The 25,142-nt window shown below is 38.6% G+C and overlaps 1 protein-coding gene across 1 annotated transcript in view; it reads left to right on the top strand.

Annotated features, from left to right (window-relative positions):
* Otc (ornithine transcarbamylase) overlaps nt 1-25,142 on the top strand; it is a 66,527-nt gene that overhangs the window by 20,019 nt on the left and 21,366 nt on the right. Inside the window, exons 4-5 of the mRNA XM_052171355.1 lie at nt 4,726-4,813; nt 23,663-23,816. Of these exons, the coding sequence (XP_052027315.1) occupies nt 4,726-4,813; nt 23,663-23,816 (242 nt within the window). The remainder of the gene's footprint in view (nt 1-4,725; nt 4,814-23,662; nt 23,817-25,142) is intronic.

Genomic DNA, 25,142 nt, shown 5'->3' with positions numbered 1-25,142 from the left:
CAGAGTCAATGTCCTTCCTTCATCCATCAAAGCATTCAACAAATATTCCTGATACACTTAGAATTTGACATCTTTATATTAAATGTTTGTGACTTGATTAACAGTAAACAAAGCATAGGAAACCTTCTGCCCTCATGGAACTTACTTTCTAGTAGGTAAAGAAACAATAGACATAATAAATGTGCAAAAAATAGAGTATGTTGAAGAAAAGGCATATCTTCAGCACAGAGAATGGGTTTAATGATGAGGCACAAAGGCTTGCACCATTAATAGAATTGGTGCTTTTACCCTGGATGAAGTAGAAAAATCACCTGGCATTTCTGGGGAAAGGTGGATCACAGTCTAAATTGCATTCTGTAAGTTACCCTGGCTACTCTATTAAAAATAGACTGTGGGTATAAGGGGTATGGAAACAAGACAAATACATCGAAGTGCATCAGTGGGGTAAGAACTGGAGGAGGGGGTGGGGTAGGTGTGGGGGTGTAGGGCTGGGGGTGGGTGGGTGGTGGTGAGGTAGGGGCAGGGTTAGAACCAGTGTGGTAGTAATGAGCAAGCTAGGAAGGACAGATCCTAAGTATGTTTTGAAAGGAGATCCAAAGAGGTTAAATTTACTTGCAAAAGATAGATGTTAAAGATGACTTCTAGATCTTTCCCTGAGTACTGTCGAAAGCTGCAGGTGGAGTGTGCTGAAAGGGAATAAACAGACATTCATTGCTCATATTGAGATTGAGATCTCTGTTAGACATACAAAGAAAGATGTTGTAAAAGAACTTGGATATAAGTCTGGAGTTTCCAAGTGCGATCCAGAATACAGATGTGTAAGGGTCATGATCATAGAGATAGCATTTGAAACCATAGAACTTGATATAGTGAAGAGAGAAGAGGACCAATGATTGACTCTGGGATGCTCCAAGGTTTACAAGTCATGGAAAATAGAAACCAGAAATCAAGGGTGTTTAAATAAAGCACTACATTCACTTTCAAGTATCAAGACCAAGAAAGAAAATTATCAATGTAAATATAAAACCAAGAAGATGCGTCATCCTGGGGTTTATACAATGAGTGTTTGTCCAGAAGAGACTGGTGCACAGCTTTGTTGAAGCGATTGAGAAAAAAAAAAGAGGGGTAAAAAGATGAAACAACATGGAGGTCATGGCAATGTTGATGAAAGGAGTTTTGCTTCAGTGATGGCTAGCAATGCTTTATAGAGCTGAGTTTGATGGAAATGAGGAGAAGAAAGGGCTGATTAGAGAGGAGCAAAGAAATAAAGTTATTCTTGAAAGTGAATGTGGTACCAAGGAAAAGTGTTTTTATTAACTATTGAGTATAGTTCCTACAGGTTAAGACATAAGAAATCAAGAATTGATAATGTCCATGAACACTCAAAAGGGGTTGGCTTCAAGTCTATGAATGGAAGTATGAGACAAAGATGACACATTGTTAAGCATTTTGAGGGAACATCTAAAGAATGTGGGTGAATTAGACTTGCCAGTAAGACAGTAGGAAGAGACATGGAAACGCAAGAGATGAGAAGATTATCTGTGCCTAAGCACAGTGATAAACAGTGATAAAGCAGAATGTGTGGATACAGATGTTGGTAAGTGGAAATTCTCTGATAGCTGTAATATGCACATTGAGGTAGGAAATAGGACCAACAGTTGACTACTGAGGCTAGTTTCAAAATACTTATATATTAGTCATACAACCACTTTCTTACTAATTCAGCTGCAATCAATTTGGTCTAAGTTCTGAACTTTCATTCAAATTTTACAAATGTCTCTCCTAACTGGCCTTCTTGATGCTGACCCTTCATTTATATATTCCATTAAAACCAAAGACTAATTGTGTTACTCATCTGGTCCAACCTTTAGTATATTTCCATTTTTCTCAGGCAAAACTTACAGCTTTTGCATTTTCTTCCCACCTTCTACTTTTCACATACTCTTTATTTTCCACACCCATCTTTTTGCCATCTCTTATATCAGCCAATTGTGACCATTGCACAAGACATATAACTAGTCGTCCCCTGTATCATATGTTTCTCATGGTTCACACTCAAGTATTCCTCAACCTTCATGCAAATACCCCTCACTCAGTATGGCTTCAGTGACCATGGCACTTAAAATGGCAATTCTGGTCTTATATTTCCTGCCACACTTTCTTACTCAAATTTTATAACCCTTATCAGTATATAACCTATAATATATTCAGTTTACTTACTCACTTTTTGGTCAGTCTTTCACCACTAGAATATGTTGCAGGAAAGCAGTGAGTTATTTTTTTTTTTATAAAATTTCTACAATATCACCTGCTAGAGTGTTTCTAAGGGGGAAATCAATGGAGATGAGTGTATACAGTGACAGCAAGTGCTCTTGATTTGTATTGTATGATTCGGGACACACTAATTTTTAGTACAATGACAGGTATAGTTATATAAAGGATGGTTGTTGTAGCTTTTAATGCTTTTTTTATAATAGAAGTTTATTTAGTAAATACAAATGTAGAAAGATTAGCATAACAAACACACAATACTCCTTATATTAATCTTAACAATTGTTAGCATATTGTTTGCCTTAGTTTGCCTACTTCCTCTCATTAGTGTAGTATTTTTAATGAAATTAAAACTATGGCATTTTATCCCAAAAACATTCCTTAATATTATTAAAGCATACCAAATATTTTCCTCTGTAGCTGCATTATCATTAACAAAATGATTCCTTAATAATATTGAATAACACTCTGTCCTAGTTTGGGTTTCCATTATTGTATAAACACTATATAGAAAACGTCTTTAGGAAGAAATGGCTCATTTCACTTTAATTAGAACTGTCAGGTCAAAATTCATCATGAAAGGAATTCAGGGCGGGCAGTCAAGGCATGAAGCCAGAGGCAGGAGCTGATGCAGAGGTATGGAGGGATGCTGCTTATTGACTTCCTCCTCCGGGCTTGCCCAGCCGGCTTTCTTATAGAACTTAGGATCACTACCCCAGGGATGATGCCACAGTGGGCTGGGCCCTCCTGCATCAATCACTAATAAAAAACTGTCCTATAGGCCTACCTAAAATCCAATTTATAGAGGAATTTTCTCAATTGAAGTTCTTTCTTCCCAGATGACCCTGACTTGTGTCAAACTGATGAAAAAAATCTAGCCAGGAAATATTCCATATTGAAATATTATTATTAAAATTGTGTTAATACAACAGTGAATAGTGTCAGGAAATTTTGAGTCAAACTTTCATTTTTTAGCCAAACTTCCATTTCTAAGTCTAGAATTCCTCACTCAATTCAATGGACAATTAATGATTTCCTTCTCTCAGGATAAATCCCCAAACAGATGGAATTAGCAAGTTATGACAGTTATATATTTTCCAGGACATAAATTTGACATATTACAACGTAAAGGGCAAAGTATATTTGCAAAATACTTTAGACAAGTATTTATCTTGAAATTATGCTTCTTTGCCTTGCATTTATAGTCTGGAGCAGATGTGCACATGGACTTTATCTCAAATGGCATAATAAAGTTCTTGTCAGCTGTCACCATCTCCCACAAATTTGCCTCAGATCCTATGTCAAAAGCCTCAGCTGCTTGTCTTCACAGAGTTTAACTGGGGCTTGAGGCGGACTCCTATGTGTCTAGTCCTCATCACCCTATCAACAGAATGTGTTGTGAGAAGAGTGAAGGAGCCAGGCTCCTGTGCTCAGGCATCTGTAATGCACTAATCGTGCAAAGGCAGCGGCAGAGCAGGGAGGTAATGTCTCTTAGTTGGTACTTAGCTTTGTCTTCATTAGAAGATGAAGGCCAGTAACCCTTTCTCTTAGTGACTTTAAACTGTCATCTCAGCACTTGATTTATATTTTTAGTTTTTGCATACTTTAATAACTTAAAGTATTATTTATGCATAGGAAAATGAAGCTATTAAATGTGCCCTTCAAGGTTGACAATCATGTATGACTGTGTGACCTGGAAGCTCTATGAAGATGTAAAATATTTCAATAATATCCTTCCATGCTGCAGCAACAGCTATTTTACTTGATATGCTAATTGTGTCTTGAGAATTCGGAGCTTCTTGGCTAATTGATATCCACTTATCAGTGATTTTAATTCCTTCTATTTCCGATACTTATTCCTAGACATTTTCCAACACTAAATATTTACTCTTTTTTTCCTTTGGTTTTTTCGAGACAGGGTTTCTCTGTGTAGCCCTGGCTGTCCTGGAACTCACTCTGTAGACCAGGCTGATCTCAGAAATCCACCTGCCTCTGCCTCCCAGAGTGCTGGGATTACAGGCGTGCGCCACCACTGCTCAGCAATATTTACTCTTTCATTTAGCATAATGTTTCTGAAGGGTCATTCTTTTTCATTACTGATTAATACCCCCACTCTAATCCAGGATATCCCATATAGCTTCAGTTTATTTCTCTGCCCTCCTAAAAGGATGTCTTTCCATAATTTGAAGAGATAAAAAGTACACATAATTCCCTAAAGAGAGCAATGTCCCATTATTGCTACCTCTTGAGAAAATAGGGGTGAGATATAAGCATGCACTCAAAAGGTAGTTAATTTTGCTATGCTTGGGAATTTTCTACCAGGGAGTATGAAGAGATTTGAGGATTTTTTAAATTGAGATAGCTGGTGCTAATTCTGATGCCTCATTATTTTGGTTTACATTTTAGTTCTTTTTTTCCTCTCAAAACATTAACTGTCTTTTTCCTTTGTTATAGGCTTTGCTCTTCTGGGAGGACACCCTTCTTTTCTTACCACACAAGATATTCACTTGGGTGTGAATGAAAGTCTCATGGACACTGCTCGGTTTGTAAAACGTTTCTTCTTTCCAAAGTTTATTTCAAACTCTGGTAGGTTAGTTTCAAAAAGAAGATGATGCTTCTCCTTAAATAACGGTTTCCTCTCTCAGTGTCTTTTGTGCCTTTCCCCCTTTACCAGGCTCTTTATTTAACGTTTGAAATGCCATGCTTTCATTCTGTAGTCCCTTTCTATGAGTGTCTGAGTTTGTTCCCATTGCTATGATAAAGACCAAGGTAAAAGCAATTTGCACAGGAAAGGGTTATTACATCTTAAAGTCCATGTAAGTAAGTCCATTTTAAGATGAAATAAACCTTTTCTTAAACAAATGAAAAAAGCCAAGATAGAACTTAAGACAGAACCCAGGATGCAGGAACTAAAGCAGAGGCCATAGAAAAATGCTATTTAATGGCTTGCTCAACTGCTTTCTTAAACCATCCAGGACCACCCGCCAAGGGGCACCACTTACACTGAGTGGGGCCCTCTCCTATTGATTGGCAATCAAGAAAATGCTCCTTTAGGCAATCTGATGAAAGAATTTTCTCAATTGAGGTTCCTCTTCCTATTAGACTCTAGCTTCTATTAAGTTGATAAGACAAAGAAAACTAACAAGAATGATGTTGAAGTTTTTATTTCTTAGCAATTTATTTTTTATTTTATGTGTATAGATGACTTTCTAGTTTGAATGTCTGTGCACAATGCAAACATCTGGTACTCTCTGAGACCAGAAGTAAGCATTAGATGCCCCAGGATTAATATTTAAGGTGGCTCTGAGCTGTCAGTTCCCTCTGTTGAGAGGGAATTGAACCTGGGTCCTCTGGAAAAACAAGAAATGCCCCTAACCATTGAACAATCTGTTCACCCCTTTTAGTAATTTTATAAAGGATTGTTATAAAGTTGAAAATTTAATAAAATTAAAAATCTTATCAAGATGACTCTTACATTTAACAATCAAGGAAGTGAGAATGTAAGGAAACTGTCATGTTCAGTGAGTCATAGATCATCTGCATCAATATTATGAGTAGGTAACACTTATTGGACACTAACTATGGGTAAGTATTATCCTTACTTCTTTAACCCTAGTAACAATCCAAACAGATTGACATATGAAAGTGAGACAACATAACCAGGAACACACATACTAGCTGTGATGGCAGAGTCTCAACGTCTAAGGTATTAATGTAGCACAGATTGCTAAAAGAAAATGGCAGACCATTAAAATACATACTCACTGAGAAATCAGCATAGAATGGCTCTACACCCTTCAATATATACTCTTCAAGGTCACCATGTCTACTAATCTGCAACCAAAACCTAGGAGAAGAGAGTATGAGAAGGCTGTATTTATTTCTTACCCAACTTCCAGAGAAGGACCACAATTAATAGAAGCAATACTACATTGGCCAATGCTAGTAAGCCATACTCAGCTAGAGGAAAACTGGGGCAACAAAATGACTCTAGCTCCCGATACAATGCTGAAACATAAAAACATAGGTCTTCTGATTTCCTGTGTAATAATGTTAGGACTGTTACCACCTTTAGCTCATAAATCCAAAGAAAATGTCTTTGTTAAATGTTTTGTAACAGTAGAGAAGCCTATCTTTTCCCCTAAACAACTTATAACACAAAGCACCTCTATCCAGATAATATCTGCTTTTTACAGCAGCTCCTTCAATATATGCTAGAGAATTTGCCTTAGTTGACTTGTTATAGATATTCAACAACTCATCTTCAAGCCTTTAATGTTTGAAGGTGTTACATTATTTTATATAAAGCAATGAGAGAACTAAAAGGTGATGTCATTGTCCTCTGGACAGCATGGGACACAGAGAAAAACTGAATACATATTAGAGCATATTTTCAAGTATGCTGCTACTAACTGAGATTATATTTGCCTAGTAATTCTGATTCCACAAAAGTAAAGCAGACTTAATTCATAAGCAAATAACCAAAGCAAATGAAAGGAAGAAGACAAAGCTACACTTAGGTGAACGGCTTTGATGGAGTGTCTCTAGAAAGCACCAGGTGAGCAGCGATGAATAAATCCGGTATGAACTAATGGTTGCAGCAGTACCCAGCTGAATGAGCACCCAAGAAAAGGGAAAGCAGTACAGATTGGCAGCTAGAGCAAGATTAAGGTCCAGGATTGAGTGGACTGTTAAGGATGCTCAAAGCATCCAGAGTCAAATATCTAAGCACAGTTGAGAGCTGGGAATGAATATTATCATGTGCTTTCTTTGTCTGCCCTCCAAGTAGTCCCCACAGCCCATGAGGTGTTAGAGAAGCTCCACCTATATCCTGAGCAAAGCAATCTATTCACAAGCTCCAACAGAGCTGTGACCCTCTGAGTTCGTATAATCACTTCTTATTGTTGTGTATGGTAGAATAAGGGTAAAATTGGATCCATGTAATTCTTTCTGACCACTAAACCTAACCTACAAGGTTAAATAGAAATAGTAGTTACTCCTTCAACAATATGTCTTCAAGGATGTTTACCACAGAGCTTTTGTGGTAAACATTTGTAAAACTTTTGCCAAGTAAAGGTTATCGGTCCAGTGTTTTAGACAAAGAAGCTGTGTTGCACAGAAGTAATGAAACTTGGCTGTTAGGTCAGCCTTTACATGTGTTGATTACCCATGGATTCTGCTTCTATCCATGGAAAGAAATGGTGTAGAAAGTCCTGACTTAGAGCTCCCCGAGACTGTGCTGAGGTTTGGTCTTTGCTGACATGCTATATTAGCCCTTGTAGTCATACCCATGGTTAAAAGTGCTTTTAACAATAAAATACCACATACGATCAGCAATGACACCAACACATGTGGTAGAGTTCAGGAGAAACTAGGTGCAAGCTTCCAAACCTGTCCTTGTGGAGCCACATTTAATTCCTTGAGCAAAGCCATGTAACACAGAATATGAAAGAGTGGACAAAAGAGACCCACAGTAGACTCACCTCTCAATTTTTGCTGAAGACTGGTCACATTAGCACAGCCTATCTGACATGTAACCAAATTCCTGCCCCATGCCCCCAACAGAAAGCATATGTTTACTTCACATCATATTGTTTATAAGAACATTTTAGGCACGGTGCTCTCAGTTCCTGGAAATGGTGGGAACTCCCCGAAATGAAGTTCCCAGATGTTATTTCAAGAACCAGCCTTAGTTCTGATCTTTTAAAAGATAACAGGTTGCTTTGCTTTGTTAATTAAATATTGTTTCCCCTGTTAAATGAAGGACTTTCAATCCTTAAGGTCCAGTTTTTTTTTTGAGGGGTGGGATGATGTCATCTGTTTCTTTTATTTGTGTGTGGCCAGCAGTGTGTGTGTGTGTGTGTGTGTGTGTGTATTTCTGCTCTTGGGAAAAGGAATAGGTTAGCTATTGGCTATATGTCATTCCAAGTACATATATTTACATGCCAGTGGAGATGAGTCTTGGGTGATATTGAGAGCTGGAGAAGTATGTATTCGCTCAGTGGTTTTAAAAAAGGAACTCCATAGGCTCCCTGTGAGAGAATTGTGGAAGGTCATACCTCAAGGGCAAATGCAATTAGCGTAAAAAGAGAAGACATGTATTCAAATATATGAAGAAGCTGGGCTGGGAGATGGGGCTGCCAGTAAAGAGTAGTAGTTATTGTTGTAATGTGACTTTCTTTTGTGTATCCCATGACTGCTCAATCTGCCAAACTATCTGACAAACAAGGTATTCTGAGGTTCAGAAATTCAATAAACCCAAATTGAAAAAGACTAAAGCAATTCACTGCCTTCCAGAGAAGTGATTGAACAGGAGGAGGAGGAGGAGGGAAGTGAATCTTAATGGCATCTATCCTGCAGTGTGCACTGAGCAACCCTTAGCAATGGGATCCTTTGCCTTTTGTAGACGTTAACTTTGGAAGATGCACCGGCATTGTGTGGTGTTTGAATGACAGTACTCGCCCTTTCTAGTCAAGAGAACAGTGCATGGCTGACACTGATTGATGGAAACTGCTTTTCCAATCTACCTGTCTTGCTGCTTTGGGGGCCTGGGACAATAAAAAGTGCCTGTGTGTTGGTGGAAGATGAAACTGGGGTGGGAATTCAATAGATGTAGCCGCTCAATGATGGGGGATAAAGGCAAAACTGGCCCTTCTCTCAATAACTGTTAAATGCTGTTTCTAGAATATCACTTATTCTTCTAAATGATTTAATTATTCAAGAACGTTTGTTACATGCCAGTTTTTTTTAAAACAATAATTGTTTTAGCATTGAGGATGAAATGCTGATTATATCAAACAAGATCTTTCATGGGGTCGGAATATATGCAATTACTTTGTTAAATAAGTAAATATGAGTAGATTGAAAAATTGGTTAAGATGGAGACAAGGTAGGGTGACTTGCCATTGGTATAGAAGCTACCTTGCATGAGATGGTCAAGTCCGCATGTGACGGTCAAGTCAAGAGCTCAATTAAATGAGAGACCCAGATATAAAGAGCTATAGGAAGATCATTACATAGAGAATGAACTTCTGGAGAAAGGCCGACGGCAGCAGCTGGTTATTTAACACCAGAAGGAAAGCCCGAAATGTCCTAAAATTAGCAGATAAATATATTTTAAATCTAAAAACTACATATATACATATATAGGTGTATATAAATATGTGTGTCCTCAAGCTTAGTAAAGGGAAGAATATTAAATGAAGCTATGTGTACTGTGTACCTATAATCTCAGCACTTGGATACTAAAGCAGGTGGATCCTTTGTTCGAAGTCTGTCTGGGCCACCTAGACTACCTCAGAAAATCAAAACAAAACAAAAATCAATCAGGGAATGGAAAACTGAATAATAACTATCTAAACATCACAAGGTATATCATATGGAATGCCCCTGAAGCGTATCCATCCCATTGGTATAGCATCAGGCTGTCTAGGCCTATTGAACAGCAATTCTAATTTTCTTCCATGTCATTATTTCCTCAGCTCCCTAGAAAACACCATTATACTCATTACTGCTGTGATGTTGTCTCTTTCAAATATGTCACCTGATTAGCATTTGTACCATGTGGCCATCTGAAGCTGGCCTAGTTCATTTGAGCATTTTGTCTTCCAGGCATACATGTGCTTCTGCAAATGGCAGGATTTCCTCTCGCTGAAGGCTGACTGACACTTCATTGCATGCATCTACACTTTCATTGTCCACCCTTGTGTTGGTCTGGTGGCTTCCCCATCTCAATTCTTATGGCTAATGCTGCCAGGAATGGGAAAATACAAATGCCTTTCCAGTCCTAATTTCAATTATTTTGAATATGTAGCCAGAATTAACAGTAGCACAGCCTATGATAAGCACCTTTCAATATTCTGAGGACACACATTATTCCTAAACCTATTTACATTCACATCCAGTACCCAAGGCTTTGCTGTAGTTCCACCTTCACCTCCACTTCTCTTTTGTCTTTTCAATGCTGATGCTGTACATTCTAACAGGTGAGACGTGATAGCTCTGGGTGGTTTTCATTTGCATTTCCCTTAGGATCAATGTTGGACATGCTCTGTAATACATGTTGACCAGCATGTAGCTTCTTTGCAGAAATGTTCACTCAAGTATCCATTTTGAAAATTGTTATCTGTTTCATTATTGAGTCTTAAGAGTTCCTTAACATTTTGACCCCCATTCTTGGATACGTGCTTTCTGAACCCTTTTTTCTTTGTTTGAAGAATACAGTTTTGCACTTCTGAATGATTTTCTCATTCAGCTCTCTTGTCACATATGTTTTCCACATTTAAAAATAATCATATTTAGGGTCAAGCAAGATATTAAAGATTAATCCATAATAGAAAAGTACCCCAAAGAAGACTTTACAATTAATGAGAAAACATTCGACTTTTCTTCTTAATTTGTCATAATATAAACCTGTTTAATATTATACAAGATAATGTTGCATTATTACACAAGATATTGAAGATAAGTCCCCCTTTACTAAGCCTGGGTTGAATACTGTCTAGTCTGAAGGTGGGTCAATGAAGACAATAGGCCTAAGCTGTCCAATGATATTTGGGGGAAGCTGGTATGCTGAAGATTCTCGACATCACATACAGGTTCAATGATTCTTTAGGAGGCATATGCTTCAGGGCCAAGATTCCTGGCAGCTAAAAACTCCAAGTGCAGATTGCAAAAGGAGGGTTGAGGGTACAAATCAGTGACTGAGCATTTGCCTAGTATGCACAAGGCCTTGAGTTTCATTCTCAATACTGCGGGCAAGGCGGCGGTGGGGGGGGGGGGGTCAGGGGTGGGGATTACATATGGGATGAAATGTGGACCAAACTAGGCATAAGTTTCTCTAATTTTCCACTAACAGAAATCACACAGGGTGTACTTAGATCATTCAGCAAAACAGTTTGCAAGGTTTTTATTGGCAGCTGTAACATAAGCACACTTAATTACTCCTCCAGAAAAACAGATCCCAGGGTTTTCACTGGGGACTGGTTACTTCAGCACTCTGTGGAGCACAGATCTACATTCCAGCCTCCTAGAAGAGAGGAGGAGAATGTGCATACTTACTAGTTCAGGAAAATTCTAGACTCTACATTTTCAGATAGCAGCCCGAAGCCACCCGTGTGAGCAGGCCTCCAAAGGATAGAGGTTTCAAGATATTAGCTCTTTCCTGCACAACCAAACTTTTCAACCTTGCTGCTCAGGAAACAGTAAAAGGAAGTTTGGTTGTACACAATGGTTCTGTTGAGAGCTTTGTAATCCTTCTAAACAAATGTTCCATATTTTAATTTTTGTTCAAAGCAGGATAAGGCTCCCGAGGATATACAGTCTCTCCAGTCTCGCCTCTCTCTCTCTCTCTCTCTCTCTCTCTCTCTCTGTGTGTGTGTGTGTGTCTGTCTGTCTGTCTCTCTCTGTCTATGTCTCTCTGTCTCTCTGTCTCTGTCTCTCTGTCTCTAGTGTTCACTGAAAAGCGGGTGGGTTCTCAGTGACAAACCAAAACCCAATTTAAAAACTAGCCAAAGAACTTGAAGATATCCTATACTGTGCAAGAGCAGCCTTAAAGTTTTAGTCATTTCCTTCAGGTAGCATAGACCACTGAAATACTAGGACCCCAGAGAATAAGATCAGCTTTGCTGCATTCGTCCGTTTCTTTCAAATCTTTCTTAGCAACTCTCTCCCAACCCCTAATGTATCAGAAAATAAAAAGTATGCCCTTGTACATCCCCTGAAATGTGCTTCAAATTTGAAGGTATTTTCAGATTCTACGGTGTCCTACTGGGGTTAAGAGTTGAATACTCTATTTTTTCCCTTGCTCTGAAATTGTACTTTTAGGAGTCACACAAGGAGTGAACCCCACTCGGACTCAAATCACCAACCGATTCTTTGGAATTTTACTGTCAGCTGGAGCTGAGCAACAGTGGTGGGCATTATCTTTCCAGTTCCAGGCTTTTTGTGTTTCTACCATAATGACAGCTGCTCGTGCCTAATGTGCTGAGTGCAGGATTGAAAGGTGCATAATGGCTTCACAGTCATTTGCACTTTAATACAGTACTTAGTAATATGGTTTCAGGAGCCACGTGTATGAGAGGCTCCATATAAAACCCAAATAGTATGACGTTTTTCACTTCTAATTAGTTTCACTCCAGATGTAATTTACTTATGGTGGTGATTGTTAGAGCGGTCCGCTGTTGAGACACTAAGAAAGCCAGCAGAAACCACCGTATTCATTTTCTGGAGCTACCATAAAGAATTGCCATATACTCAGAGAAGGACTTTTTTTTTTAACTCTGTCATAATTTTAGAGGATACAAAACCCAGACACATGTCACCAGCATCCTGGTTCCCTTTTCGGTGTCTCCCAGCAGTTCTTCATATTGCTTGCCTTGTAGCTGCATCATTTCAAAGTTAGCTTCCATTTTCACCTCAGCCTTTTGCCTCTCTGTGTGTCCATGAATGTCCTCCCCTCAACACGAACAGCAGCTCTTGGCTTTAGGAGTTCTCCTACTTTAGTAGCACTTCATCTTAACTAATGTAGTCTCCAAATGCTACTTTCTTTTTCTTTTGTTTGTTCCCATTAATCTATTTATTTATTCACTTTACATTCCAATTGCAGCCTCCCTCCTCCCAGTTCCCCCTCCCACAGCTCCTTCCTGAATGTGCCTCTTCCCTTCTCTTCTGCGAAGGGGAAAGCTCTCCCCTGGTTACCAATCTACCCTGGCATCTCAAGTCACTCCAGGACTGGGCACATCTTCTAACACTGAGCAAAGATTCTACTTCCAAGCAAGGTCACATTCTGAGTTTCTGAACAGCCAGATGTATTGAGGGGACATGAGTCAAGCTACTCTGACCATGTACACACTTATCTTTGTGCATCAGGGGAGACTTTCTTATCCATGCCATACTGATATTCAAACAATAAACTTTGGGGAGGGATTTGAGCATGGGGAACAATTAAGAGAGCAATCAACCATCTTATTGAAAGGAATGCTGCAAAAAGATGAAATGTTATTTTAAAAGTATTTCTGTTAGTGACATTAGCATTAGAAAGGTAAACATTTTTAGCCCTTTTGTATAAAATATTTTCAAAGTTGCACTTAACAAGAAATATGAGCGTAAGTAGATACTAGCAAATTGCTATGACTGCTATGATGTGTCTCGAAGAGCTGTATAGTCTTGGTTAAATGGTCACAAAACTCTAGGCTCTTTTAAGCCTGAATCCTGCTCTGAAACGAACCACAGTGTAGGGTAAAGAGCAAGGACTTTGAAGTGGGACCAGTTTGAGTTCAATTCAAAGCTTTCCCACATAGCAGCCCCTGTGGGCTGTGCTAATTATTTCTGATTTGCAGTTTCCTGAGTTGTAAAATAGAGACGATAATATTTCATGGGTTTCATTAAAGGAAATAAGTTCATATTGTAATAGACATGGGTACAAAAGGAGTTCATGTAATGTTGATTGAAGCGAGTCATAGTTTAATTCAATCTCAGGACACTCTTATGACTCGGCTCCAGCCTCTTCTGTGGTTCCCTAGATAGCTTTCACAGACTTCAACTCTGTAATTACTAAGGGACCTTATGAGGAGCTCATTCTAAATACCATTATACCATAAAGGGTTTTCTCTGTGATTCTCAAACTCAGAATCCAACATCTAGGCCAAAATAAGCTGGTCATTAGAGGTAATTTCGTAATAAAAGCAATATGGCAACTGAATTCACTCCTAATTCTTTAACACCAACCCATTTAATAAGATTGCATTTCAATTTCTTGACGTTATACCTTTTGTTTCTTTATCAATTTTTATTCTTAATACAATGCGAACAGGTCACCGTTATTTGAATTTGACTAGAGATGCTAGAGAGCTGAGATACTTTCTGTCCTACTCAGACAGAAAGCACACTCAGTTAGATAGTATTGATCAATTTATATGGGAAAGATTGCCTTTGTGTCTTGTAGGGCCTTGGACTATTTTGGAAAAACATGAGAGAGAGAGAGAGAGAGAGAGAGAGAGAGAGAGAGAGAGAGAGAGAGAGAGAGAGAGAGAGAGAGAGAGAGAGAGAGAGAGAATTCACCTCAAAATGTTCTCCCTGATGTTATTATGTATAACCAAACTTCCTTCCACTGTCTCCTAGTCAGCTATTCAAGTCCTATGTGTGACTGATAACAGACTGGCCTCCAGAAGGTCCACAGTCAGGAAGAGGGTAGGATAGGAGCAATGGGAGAAACAAACTGCAGGACCCTATTAGAATAAACCTACATTTGCCTTTGGCTTTTATAACCTTGTAGGAAATCTATCTTGATTTCCTGCATCTGTGAACAGGCTAATTTGTGGTGATCCTGATTGTCCCCTAAATCATTCCTGTCTCTTGATAAGTACACAAAACCCATGAGAATAGTATTCTGGATCTTTCCAACAAAATCCTCACATCATAGGTGCTGGAATATAGCTGATGTTTTTAAAGTTAAATTGTGTCAACATATGGTCAGGGACATTCCAGCCTGATTGCCAGCCACCTCTCTCATGGTCACACTGAAGAATGAATTCCCTGTTACTCAAGTTTAATTCTTCACTTGACCATCAAAAAAATCCCCAATAAGTCGTACCCTGTTTAGTCTTTTATCTATCCGTGTCTTGTTGTAGTCTCGGCACCTTGTGGCTGGTTTTCATTACCAATGTCAGATATCCCTCAACCAGTTCTTGAAGGCATGAAAACTGCCATGTGATTGTCTATCTCATCAACATTTACATTGGCCTTTAAGATCTGTCTCAGACCATGACCTGTGTTTAAAAACCAACAACTACAAAAAAATGTTCACTTAATCTGCCAGACTCTGCACCAGACCTCCCAGGGATCATGTGAGACTTGATTATTTGTTGTTGTTTGTTTGTTTGTTTGTTTTGTTTTTTGTTTTTAAAAGTGTTTTATTCCCAAAGCAGTTTCTAGTCTTATGTGGAAGTAAAACCTACCAAAGAACAACAGAAGCAATGTGCTTTTAGATCAACCACCCTTGGCAAGTTTCTTCTATATCACCCTTCCAAGATGGTCAGAATTCTGCATGGATATGCCAATCATTAGGACACTCATTTTTTACAGATGTATTTGTTTACATATTTTGTGTGTAGGTTACTTTGTATGTATGTATGTTTAGACATAAGACAAAGGTATCTGATCCCACTCTAAAAGGTTGTTAGGCACATTGTGAGTGATGGGGAGCAAACCCAGATTCAATGAAATAGCAAGAGTTATTTCCATTGAGCCATCTTTCCAGCCCCAAAGCACTCTTCATATACAGAACAGCCTTCTTCCATTTTTTAATGTCAACTGGCTTTTCTGACCAAGAACTTACCCAGCTTAAGATATCTCTTTCAAATTGACTGGAAATTGGTCCTATTAAAAATTTTAATATTCTTCTATTTTAACATATTTAAAAACTCAGGGGTTTTAAAATATTAGAAAGCTTTAATACAAACAGTTTTTATCCTTATGGATATACATATCCTCCCATACTTGGCAAATGTGATATGTGTTCCACCTGATTCAGTTTGAAACAAACTCCATCCATCTTTGATGACTAGACATTCCAGAATCATCTCATTTCTTTAACAGAGCCAGATTTCACTATTATTGTAAAAAGCTCTATGCCTCGTTTGATTTGTTTTAAAATCACATTCGAGAGAAATTTTAATGCCATACTGAGGCCTTGCCTATGGAAAGTGAGCACTCTTTCACTGGGCTAAGTGCTTAGCCTGCCCTGCCACCACTCCCTTTTGAGACAGTTTTGGTCTGTATTGTTTGGTGGCCTTGAGATCACCATGCAAACCACACTGACCTTGGACTTTCAGCCAACTTCCTGCCTCAGCATATTTTGTGCTGGTGTTAGAGCTGTGAACCACCACCAGAAGCAGACATGTTTTTTTTTTGTTAAATGATATAGCTATTTTCTGATTATTACAGTAATAGTCCCTTAGATAATAACCACTGTAAAGATGTTACTGGAAATGATAGCACCACCATCAAGAAAAGAGAGGTAACATTCATTGTCCTACAGAATCTTCACATTGAAAGAATTCAACCATTTTAACTTTTACTGTATAGAAAGGAACACATGATGTTTGACATGTCAAACAACTACACAAAATAGGATGGATACATATTTTAAGCTGTCTATATCTTTTGAAAAATTCCAACATTAGCTGTTAAATACATGTGGCACACTGTTGTTTGCAGAACATTTTAAATACAAGAAATACAGATCATGCCAATGTTGTTTTGCTATAATTGTTGGCGGAGGCCTGAGAGCATCTGAGAACTTGCAGGAATCTACTGGAACCCAAGCAGAGCTCCATTTCTATTCAATAGAAGTGAAAAGAGACCAAAATGACAAATTTTTCCAGAGCCAGGAAGTATTTTTAACTTGTCAGCCTTTCCTTTGTAATGAGTATAATCAAGCTCTTAAGATGTTTCAAGCCAGGGTTGAAATGATGAGCTGCAGGAAGCTTCCAGCTCTAGCTGCAAGCTTGTCATTGTTTTCAATGTTTATATTTTAACATGATCTTCATTAGCCTAAAAGCATAAAAAGGAAGAATTCTCTGTGTCTAGACACTTTAAGCATGAGGGAACCAATGTTACAGAAAATAATATGCACTAATCACATAAAGCATCTTTAATATCTTTGTTCCCCCCCCAAGTATTCCTAATGCAAAAAGCATTCTGGGAACTGCTTCTCCCAGTTGGCCCACATTATAGCCATATCACTAGATGGCACCTCACTTGCAGCTTTTATGGCTATAGGAGGGCTGAGTGGTACTTTCAATAAAGATTGACATGCTTCCTTTTTATGGTACATGAATGCCCAAGAAACTCTTTGTGAATACAGAAATATTCCTTATACTGTCATTTGCTTACAGTTCAATCTATTAACCATATTAATTTATCAAACATGTACCATTCCTTTAAAGATAATTCACGATGCATTCTTCTAAATCGCTTATTCTCAAAACGTGTTTACCAAAGCAAAACACAAGCAACCCTTGGGTGCTTCTTAGAAATGAGACCTCTTCGGGGATAAACCAGACCTCTGAATGAGGCATGGAGCTGATGATGCTTTGCAAGCCCTCGTAGTGACTCTGCTGTGCATTCAGAGCTTGCACTTCTTTAACAATTTGCATGCAAGGGCTGACCGAATAGCTCGGTGGTAGTGCACTTGTACCATGCATGAGGTCCTGGGTTCTATCCCTAGCACTACAAACAGCAAAAAGACCCATACTGCTTATCTAGTCAAATGTGTAAGAAGTGAACAAAGCCCAACTCAAACATTTCCGTATTGGTTGCTAACTTAATCAAATACCTTTATGGTTAATCACAAAGGAAATTGTACCCATAACATATCGTGTTGATTTCAGAGTCAATTGATATTTTGATGATAAAACAGGCTATAATGTTCTTAGTACTTTCATTGATATTATTTTATTTATTCTTATACCTCCTTTTTTTTTTTAAAAAAAAAAAAACATCCTTTCAAGGTTTTTGTAATTTGACCAGGATGGAAAGGAAAAAATAATAATCTTAGGAAGACAGGGATACAATTTAAATGGATTGTTAAACACTTGATTCTGATTGGTTAGTGAGAACTGGTAGCTAAGATCAAGGTGAGATGAAGTCCAGTTGTTGTCTACCTGGCTGTGTATCTTATCAAAATAGTTTTCAGTTTTGTCATGGGGCTATATTTGGTTCTTGCTGTTTCTTTAACATACTATCCCAAATGTCATGACTTAGGCAATTAAAGAGTGAACTTACTGTGTTGGGGTTCTGAAATTTACAAGAGGTGCCTCCTTCTGGAGGTTCTGGGGCAGATTTAAATCCTTCACTTTTCCAGCTTCCAGAGGTTGCCCACATCCTTCAGCTCACACCCAAAGCTTTCACCACTGCATCATCTCCCATTTCTCATCTGTTTCTTTCTCTTATAAAGGTATGTAGATCATATGGTATCCAACCCAGGGGGATCATCCTCCATCCAAACCCTTACTTTGATTATATCTGTGTACTTCATTTTGTAAAGATTTTGAGAATTAGTAAATGGTCATCTTTGTGAACCATTATTCTGTTTACTACAGGCTCCTCATTGTCATCTTTCATGTCCATTCTTGGATTTTAAGAAATTTTGAAGATGAGGTGTTATTTGTGTTCCATTTATTTGCCTTTAATTTTTGACTGCACATGACCATTACCACAGCTTTGTAATAAAAGGCATTTGCCCTCTTTCAATGTGTTAAAGTATGGACCTTGTTTCATGGCATTGAGTTAGAATTAGTTAGATTTCCCTTTCAGAGAAACAAGAAAGTGAATCTGGACCTTTAGATTGATAGTTAACTAAGTCTTTATTTTGGAATAACAGTTCAATTGCATTGGAAATCACATGACGACTGGTGCTAGTTAAATGCTGGACTCTCTACTACTTCTCCTTTGTAGAAGACCACAGATGGTGATGGAGCCTATTTTTAGAACAGTTTCTGTTGTTTCAAGAACCATATGTCTGATAAACTAGCTTACTTCATTATGTATTAAGCAGATTGAAAATAATATATGTGATGTGTGTGTGTATGTAACATTCAGAAAAAATATTTAGCAAAAATACCCATAAAATATCTATTTGAAAATACATATATGTATTTATATATGTATGTACCTATGTATGTATTACCATTTGTTTAAATACATTTAAATGTAGAGGTAACAGTCATTTTTCATATTTCCCTTTTATATTTGTATACTCTCTTTATATTAATTCATTTTGTACAAGTATCAAGGCCTTTTCCAAATAGAACAAATTTTACTGCTATAAATAATTATAGCTTGAAAAATAGAAGCTTCTTTAAGATAACTTCCTCTTCATCAGCAGTGCCCTTGCCATTTAAGGGCCTCTCTTGCTTCCTAGCAACAATGTGATGTTACAGAGTTATTCTCATTTTATCCTGCCAAGGATGATGATCTGAATATCCTTTAATAATTTCTTTTCCACATATATATTTTAATAGAATATTGTGATGGAGCTAATTCCTTATCCTAAGGATTCTTGAAGGAATCTAGGGGTTTAAAAACAACAGCTTCTATATTTTCACTTTTGGTAATTGCCTGAGATTAAAGGAAAATACTTAATGTGTGTCTAAAATCTTAATTCACCCAGTATAATACATCGAGTTGTTATCTCATATTTTCTCTCTCTCTCTCTCTCTCTCTCCACAAGAGGAACTTTATTGGAATGCAAGGATTCTTTCAGGGATTTGAATAGCTGTAACAGATCAGTAGTGAGAAAAGTTCATTCCTGAAGGATAGTATACCATTTTGTCATTACAAACTTCTTTTCTGGCTATGGGATCTGCATGATCATAAAAGAGATTATCCCAAATGACAGTTTCCTTTGAATCCTACAAATGGAAATAGAATGTACATCTATTTATACTTGGTGTACATGTGTGTGGTGTGTAGATGAGGGAGTGTCTTACTATGAAACAAAGGCTGGCCTTGAACTGGTAGTGATCCTCCTACCTCAACCTTCACAGTACTGTAAATACAGGTGTGCACTACCATGCCTAACTTTTTCCCTTTGGTGCTAGTGGTAGAGCTAGAGCCCTATGCAAGTACTCTATTGACTTACACCTTCAGTCCCATCTGCTGGCTTTTTATCTTTCCGTCCCTTTATTGTGACATCAAACTTGTAGAGCATATGCTAAAACTTGATATAACATCAAACTTGTAGAGCATTTTATGAGTTCATTCATACCTCTCCAAAATGACTCAGGAGCTGGAATACTGCGTACATTGATTTTGCTTTCTGCATGATGGTTTGCAGTGTAACTACAATATTTCACTTCCAGGCCCTTTGTGATAGTAAAGTATAGAGAATTTTCTTACTAAGTTGTCCAGTTCCATTGAGTAACTTTTCTACAGTAGAGTAAGAAACTTACATGCTTCTGGGAAGAAAATTTGTATTATGATTCTCAAAAAGGCCAAGCAGATATGAAATTATTTAAACACTGTTAATAGTGCCTTAGAAGATTGTTTCTTTTTTTAATTCAATATATTTTTTATTTACATTTCAAATGATTTCCCCTTTCCTGGCTCCCCACTCCTGAAAGTCCCATAAGCCCTCTTCCCTCTCCATGTTCCCCCATCCACCCCTTCCCAATTCCCTGTTCTGGAATACCCCTATACTGCTGCACTGAGTCTTTCCAGAACCAGGGGCCACTCCTCCGTTCTTCTTGGACATCATTTCATATGTGGATTATGTCTTGGGTATTCCAAGCTTCTAGGCTAATATCTGTTTATCAGTGAGTGCATATCATGATTGATCTTTTGAGACTGGGTTACCTCACTTAGTATGATGTTCTCCAGCTCCATCCATTTGTCTAAGAATTTCATGAATTCATTGTTTCTAATGGCTGAATAGTACTCCGTTGTGTATATATACCACATTTTTTGTATCTATTCCTCCATTGAGGTACATCTGGATTATTTCCAGCTTCTGGCTATTATAAATAGGACTGCTATGAACATAGTGGAATATGTGTCCTTATTACATGCTGGGGAACACTCTGGGTATATGCCCAGGAGTGGTATAGCAGGATCCTCCAGAAGTCACGTGACCAGTTTTCTGAGGAACTGCCAGACTGATTTGCAGAGTGGTTGTAGCAATTTGCAACCCCACCAGCATAAGAGTGGTTTTTAAACTTTGGAAGGTTATCTGAAACACTCAGGAATTCAGAAGTCATCTTCTATATTTGGGAGCCAGGCTTCTGTGTAGTAACAAAAGACTCAACAAAGTACTATTGTCCCCAGGTCATTAGATAGATGGGGTAACTGATTGTTCTAATGCAAGAGACTTTACTGGGGAATATAGGTGGGTATATCATTCTATGACTCAGAAGATTTGAGATTTTTTCAAATGTTATCCCCTTTCCTCATTTCCCCTCTGAAACCCCCCTATTCCATCCCCTCCCCTGCTCACCAACCCACCCACTTCTGCTTCCCTGCCTTGGCATTCCCCTATATTGGGGCATCCAACTTTCTCAGGACCAATGGCCTCTCCTCTCATTGATGTCTGTCTTAGTCAGGGTTTCTATTCCTGTACAAACATCATGACCAAGAAACAAATTGGGGAGGAAAGGGTTTATTGAGCTTACACTTCCACATTGCAGTTCATCACTAAAGGAAGTCAGGACTGGAACTCAAGCAGGTCAGGAAGCAGGAGCTGATGCAGAGGCCATGAGAGATGTTCCTTACTGGCTTGCTTCCCTGGCCTGCTCAGCCTGCTCTCTTATAGAACCCAAGACTACCAGCCCAGGGATGGCACCACCCACAAGGGGACCTCCCCACTTGATCACCAATTGAGAAAATGCCCCACAGCTGGATCTCATGGAGGCACTTCCCCAACTGAAGTTCCCTTCTCTGTGATAACTCTAGCCTCTGTCAAGTTGACACACAAAACCAGCCAGTACAATGTCCAACAAGGCCATCTTCTGCTACATATGTGGCTGAAGCCATGGGCCTTCCATGTGTACTCTTTAGTTGGTGGTTTAGTCCCTGGGAGCTCTGGGGTTTCTGGTTGGTTCCTACTGTTGTTCCTCCTATGGGACTACAAACACCTTCAGCTCCTTGGGTCTTTTCTCTAGCTTCTCCATTGGGGACCCTGTGAGCATTCACCTCTGTATTTGTCAGGAACTGGAAGAGCCTCTCAGGAGACAGCTATACCAGGCTCCTGTCAGCAAGCACTTGTTGGTATCTTCTTAGGCAAATGGATGGCACTAGAAAATATCATCCTGAGTGAGGTAACCCAATCACAAAAGAACACAAATGGTATGTACTCATTAATAAATGGATATTAGCCCCAAAGCTCAGAATACCCAAGATACAATTTACAGACCACATGAAGCTCAAGAAGAAGGAAGAACAAAGTATGGATATTCTGGTCTGTCTTAGAAGGGGGAACAAAATACCCATGGGAGGAGATACAGAGACAAAGTGGAGCAGAGACTAAAGGAAAGATCATCCACAGACTGTCCCACCTAGGGATCCATCTCATATACAGTCACAACCCAGACACTATTCTGGATCAGTGGTAGTTTTGAAATACAGTAGTAGCTTTGGTTCCCTCTTTAGTAAGAAGTTCAATGTGCAAGTTTGCCACTTGGAGATCCAGTCACAATCGAGATTGTGGCAGTAAATCTGGGTGGAGTTTGAAATACTGAGCAGCTGCTTAGATTCCAGGTGCTGCCAATATTGGTCTGAAAAGCAATGCACTATTTTGGAGTTCTCAGCCATAGCTGAAAAATGACATCTCCTTGAAAATTAAAAAAAAAAAAAAAGCAAAACAAGTCATCAAAAAGCACCAATCCTTAAGTACCATCCCCTAGAGTTTCTGATTTTTCTTATATAAAATATACTATATGGAGTGAATATCAAAGATTTCAAAAACATTCTGAATGATTTTCCTGTGGAGCATGATTTGAAACCCACCGGCGTTGGTGATGCTTGAAACACAACCAAAAGATAACTGACACCATATATTTTTATAAACTATTTTACTGGGCTTTAGAGATGGCTCAGCAGTTATGAGCACTGAGTACATGAAGCAGGGATTGAGATAGAGCCTTCATGCCAGCATGCAGAATGGACCCATGTACACAAGAAAGTAAGAAGGAAGATATGGATTGGAGAAAACTAAATGGCACTGTTGCTTTGAAAAAAAAGTTTGACGGGGATGTGGGGGGCTCCAGAGGAAAGACTTAATGATACAGTTCCATTCTCCTCTGCCGAGCCAAGTCCCTGGATGGGAACAGCCTGAGGAGAAGGTGCCCTTGGCCTTGAAGCTATAGATGTAGACAGTGACATCCAGAGTCTGTCAGTGCATGGTTTTGTGTACTGATGGTTCTCTCTTGTGGGGTTTCTGTGTGTGCTTCCATAGCTACTACATGGATGCTTTATAGATTATGAAAACAGTGAAAAATTTCCCCCTTTGGGCTAATGTACAAGAAAATTTGCCATATACCAAGTCATGAAGGCTCTTTTGAATGTCTTGCTGTTTGGTCTTGCCCCTTTAAACCTAGGTAAACTGAGAAGTGGCATTTATCAGTCATGCTTTATCATCATGTCTGCTGGGTTTAAAATTGATTTCTTAGCTCTACAGAAATGTAACATGGTCACTGAATAAGATGCAGGTGGAACAACATCTGCCCTCCATAATGACTATATATTTAGTGTTAGCCTTCAATCTGTCACATTCCTAGGTACATTGCAATACACCCATTTTCATTTATTGGCACTTGTTCATACCTTTAAGGAACTTGTATTAAAGAATGGTTATTGAGAACAATTGTTAAGAATGTCTCTTCTGGGTTTCCCACAGTGTCTTATCTAGCATGACAGATGCAGTGTTAGCTCGAGTGTATAAACAATCCGATCTGGACACCCTGGCTAAAGAAGCATCCATCCCAATTGTCAATGGACTGTCAGACTTGTATCATCCTATCCAGATCCTGGCTGATTATCTTACACTCCAGGTTGGTGTATTTCTTTGCTTTACAAAACAGAAAAGTTAACAAATAATTCCTATCAACAAGTGGAACCATTTATTTAAATGATGTTTAGGTTTTATTATGAATAACTCCTATCTGTAGAAGTATGCGTATGTGTGAATACCACAGAACTAGAAAGTAGAACATTGCTCTAAACAGACTGTATGACCTTTTCTTCCCAATTCTGTTTCCAAACCCCTTCTAGCCCTTCTTGCATCTTCTGCCTTTTCAATCTCTTTGCTTTCTCTTGCTCAATTTAACAAGGAATGAATAAGGAATGAAATTGCATGTAGAATCAACATTACTTATGTGACTGTGTGATCAACTTGTTAGGATCTAGAATCACATAAATGACAAGCCTTTAAATATGTCTTGGAGTCACTGTCTACAATAGATCAGTAGAGGTGGGAAGAGTGACTTTTAACTCTGGGTAGCATGACCTGGGGCCCTAAAGTGAAGGACAAGGAGGAAGTGAGCTACTTTCTAGGACTCCCCTTTCTCTCTACTTCCTGACTGTGGATGCGATGTGACCAGCTGCCTCACGTTCTGGCTTCCCTCACTCCCCCACAGTGATAGACAGTATCCTTGAAACTTTGAGCCCCACATAGCCTGTTCATTCCTTCCTTAAGTTGCTTTTGTCAGGTATTTCATCCTACCACTGTGGAAAGTAACTAATACAGTGATCCTACAGACACCAGACTCTAACTTGGAAATGAAGAGTACAGGAATTTAGTTTAAATGTTCAATATGGTCTATTACTATTTAATAATAGGAAGGGGCACTTTCTGCCACTTTATAAATTGATTAAAAATAGAACAAAGAACATGTAGATTTTATAGTATTAAGAATCTAATTCGGCCATGTGTGCCCAAATCAGACACTTGAATGACTTTTAAGACTTACACTATTTATTTGGGTTGACCCAGCCAAACTACATGTTCTTTTCACTCAGAGTCTTAACAATCATGGTTTCCATGTCTCTGGATGATTTTGAAGAGAAAAGGCATACTGGATACCTTCTCATTTGAATGATCTGTGACCATTTAAATGAGAGGTCAAACACAAAGAAATGCTGTTCAGAGGTGAAGACAAGATTCCCACAGAGAAGAAGAAACAATGTCAGATAGAAAGTTGCTGTTCTTGAGGAAAACCTTATGTAGACATGAGATGACTTCTTGTTTCCCTCTGGGACTGTATCATTGCTAAATCATGAACTCACCAAGGGAGCATGAACTGTTCTACTCATCATAGAGTCTCCTGCTGGCCCTTGTGCAATGCTTGGCCAAGACATCAAGATATGATTGCAGTGAT

The sequence above is a fragment of the Apodemus sylvaticus genome, chromosome X (genome assembly GCF_947179515.1).
Source record: "Apodemus sylvaticus chromosome X, mApoSyl1.1, whole genome shotgun sequence".
In the NCBI taxonomy this organism is placed as follows: domain Eukaryota; kingdom Metazoa; phylum Chordata; class Mammalia; order Rodentia; family Muridae; genus Apodemus; species Apodemus sylvaticus.
This window is presented reverse-complemented; position numbering and strand designations above follow the sequence as displayed.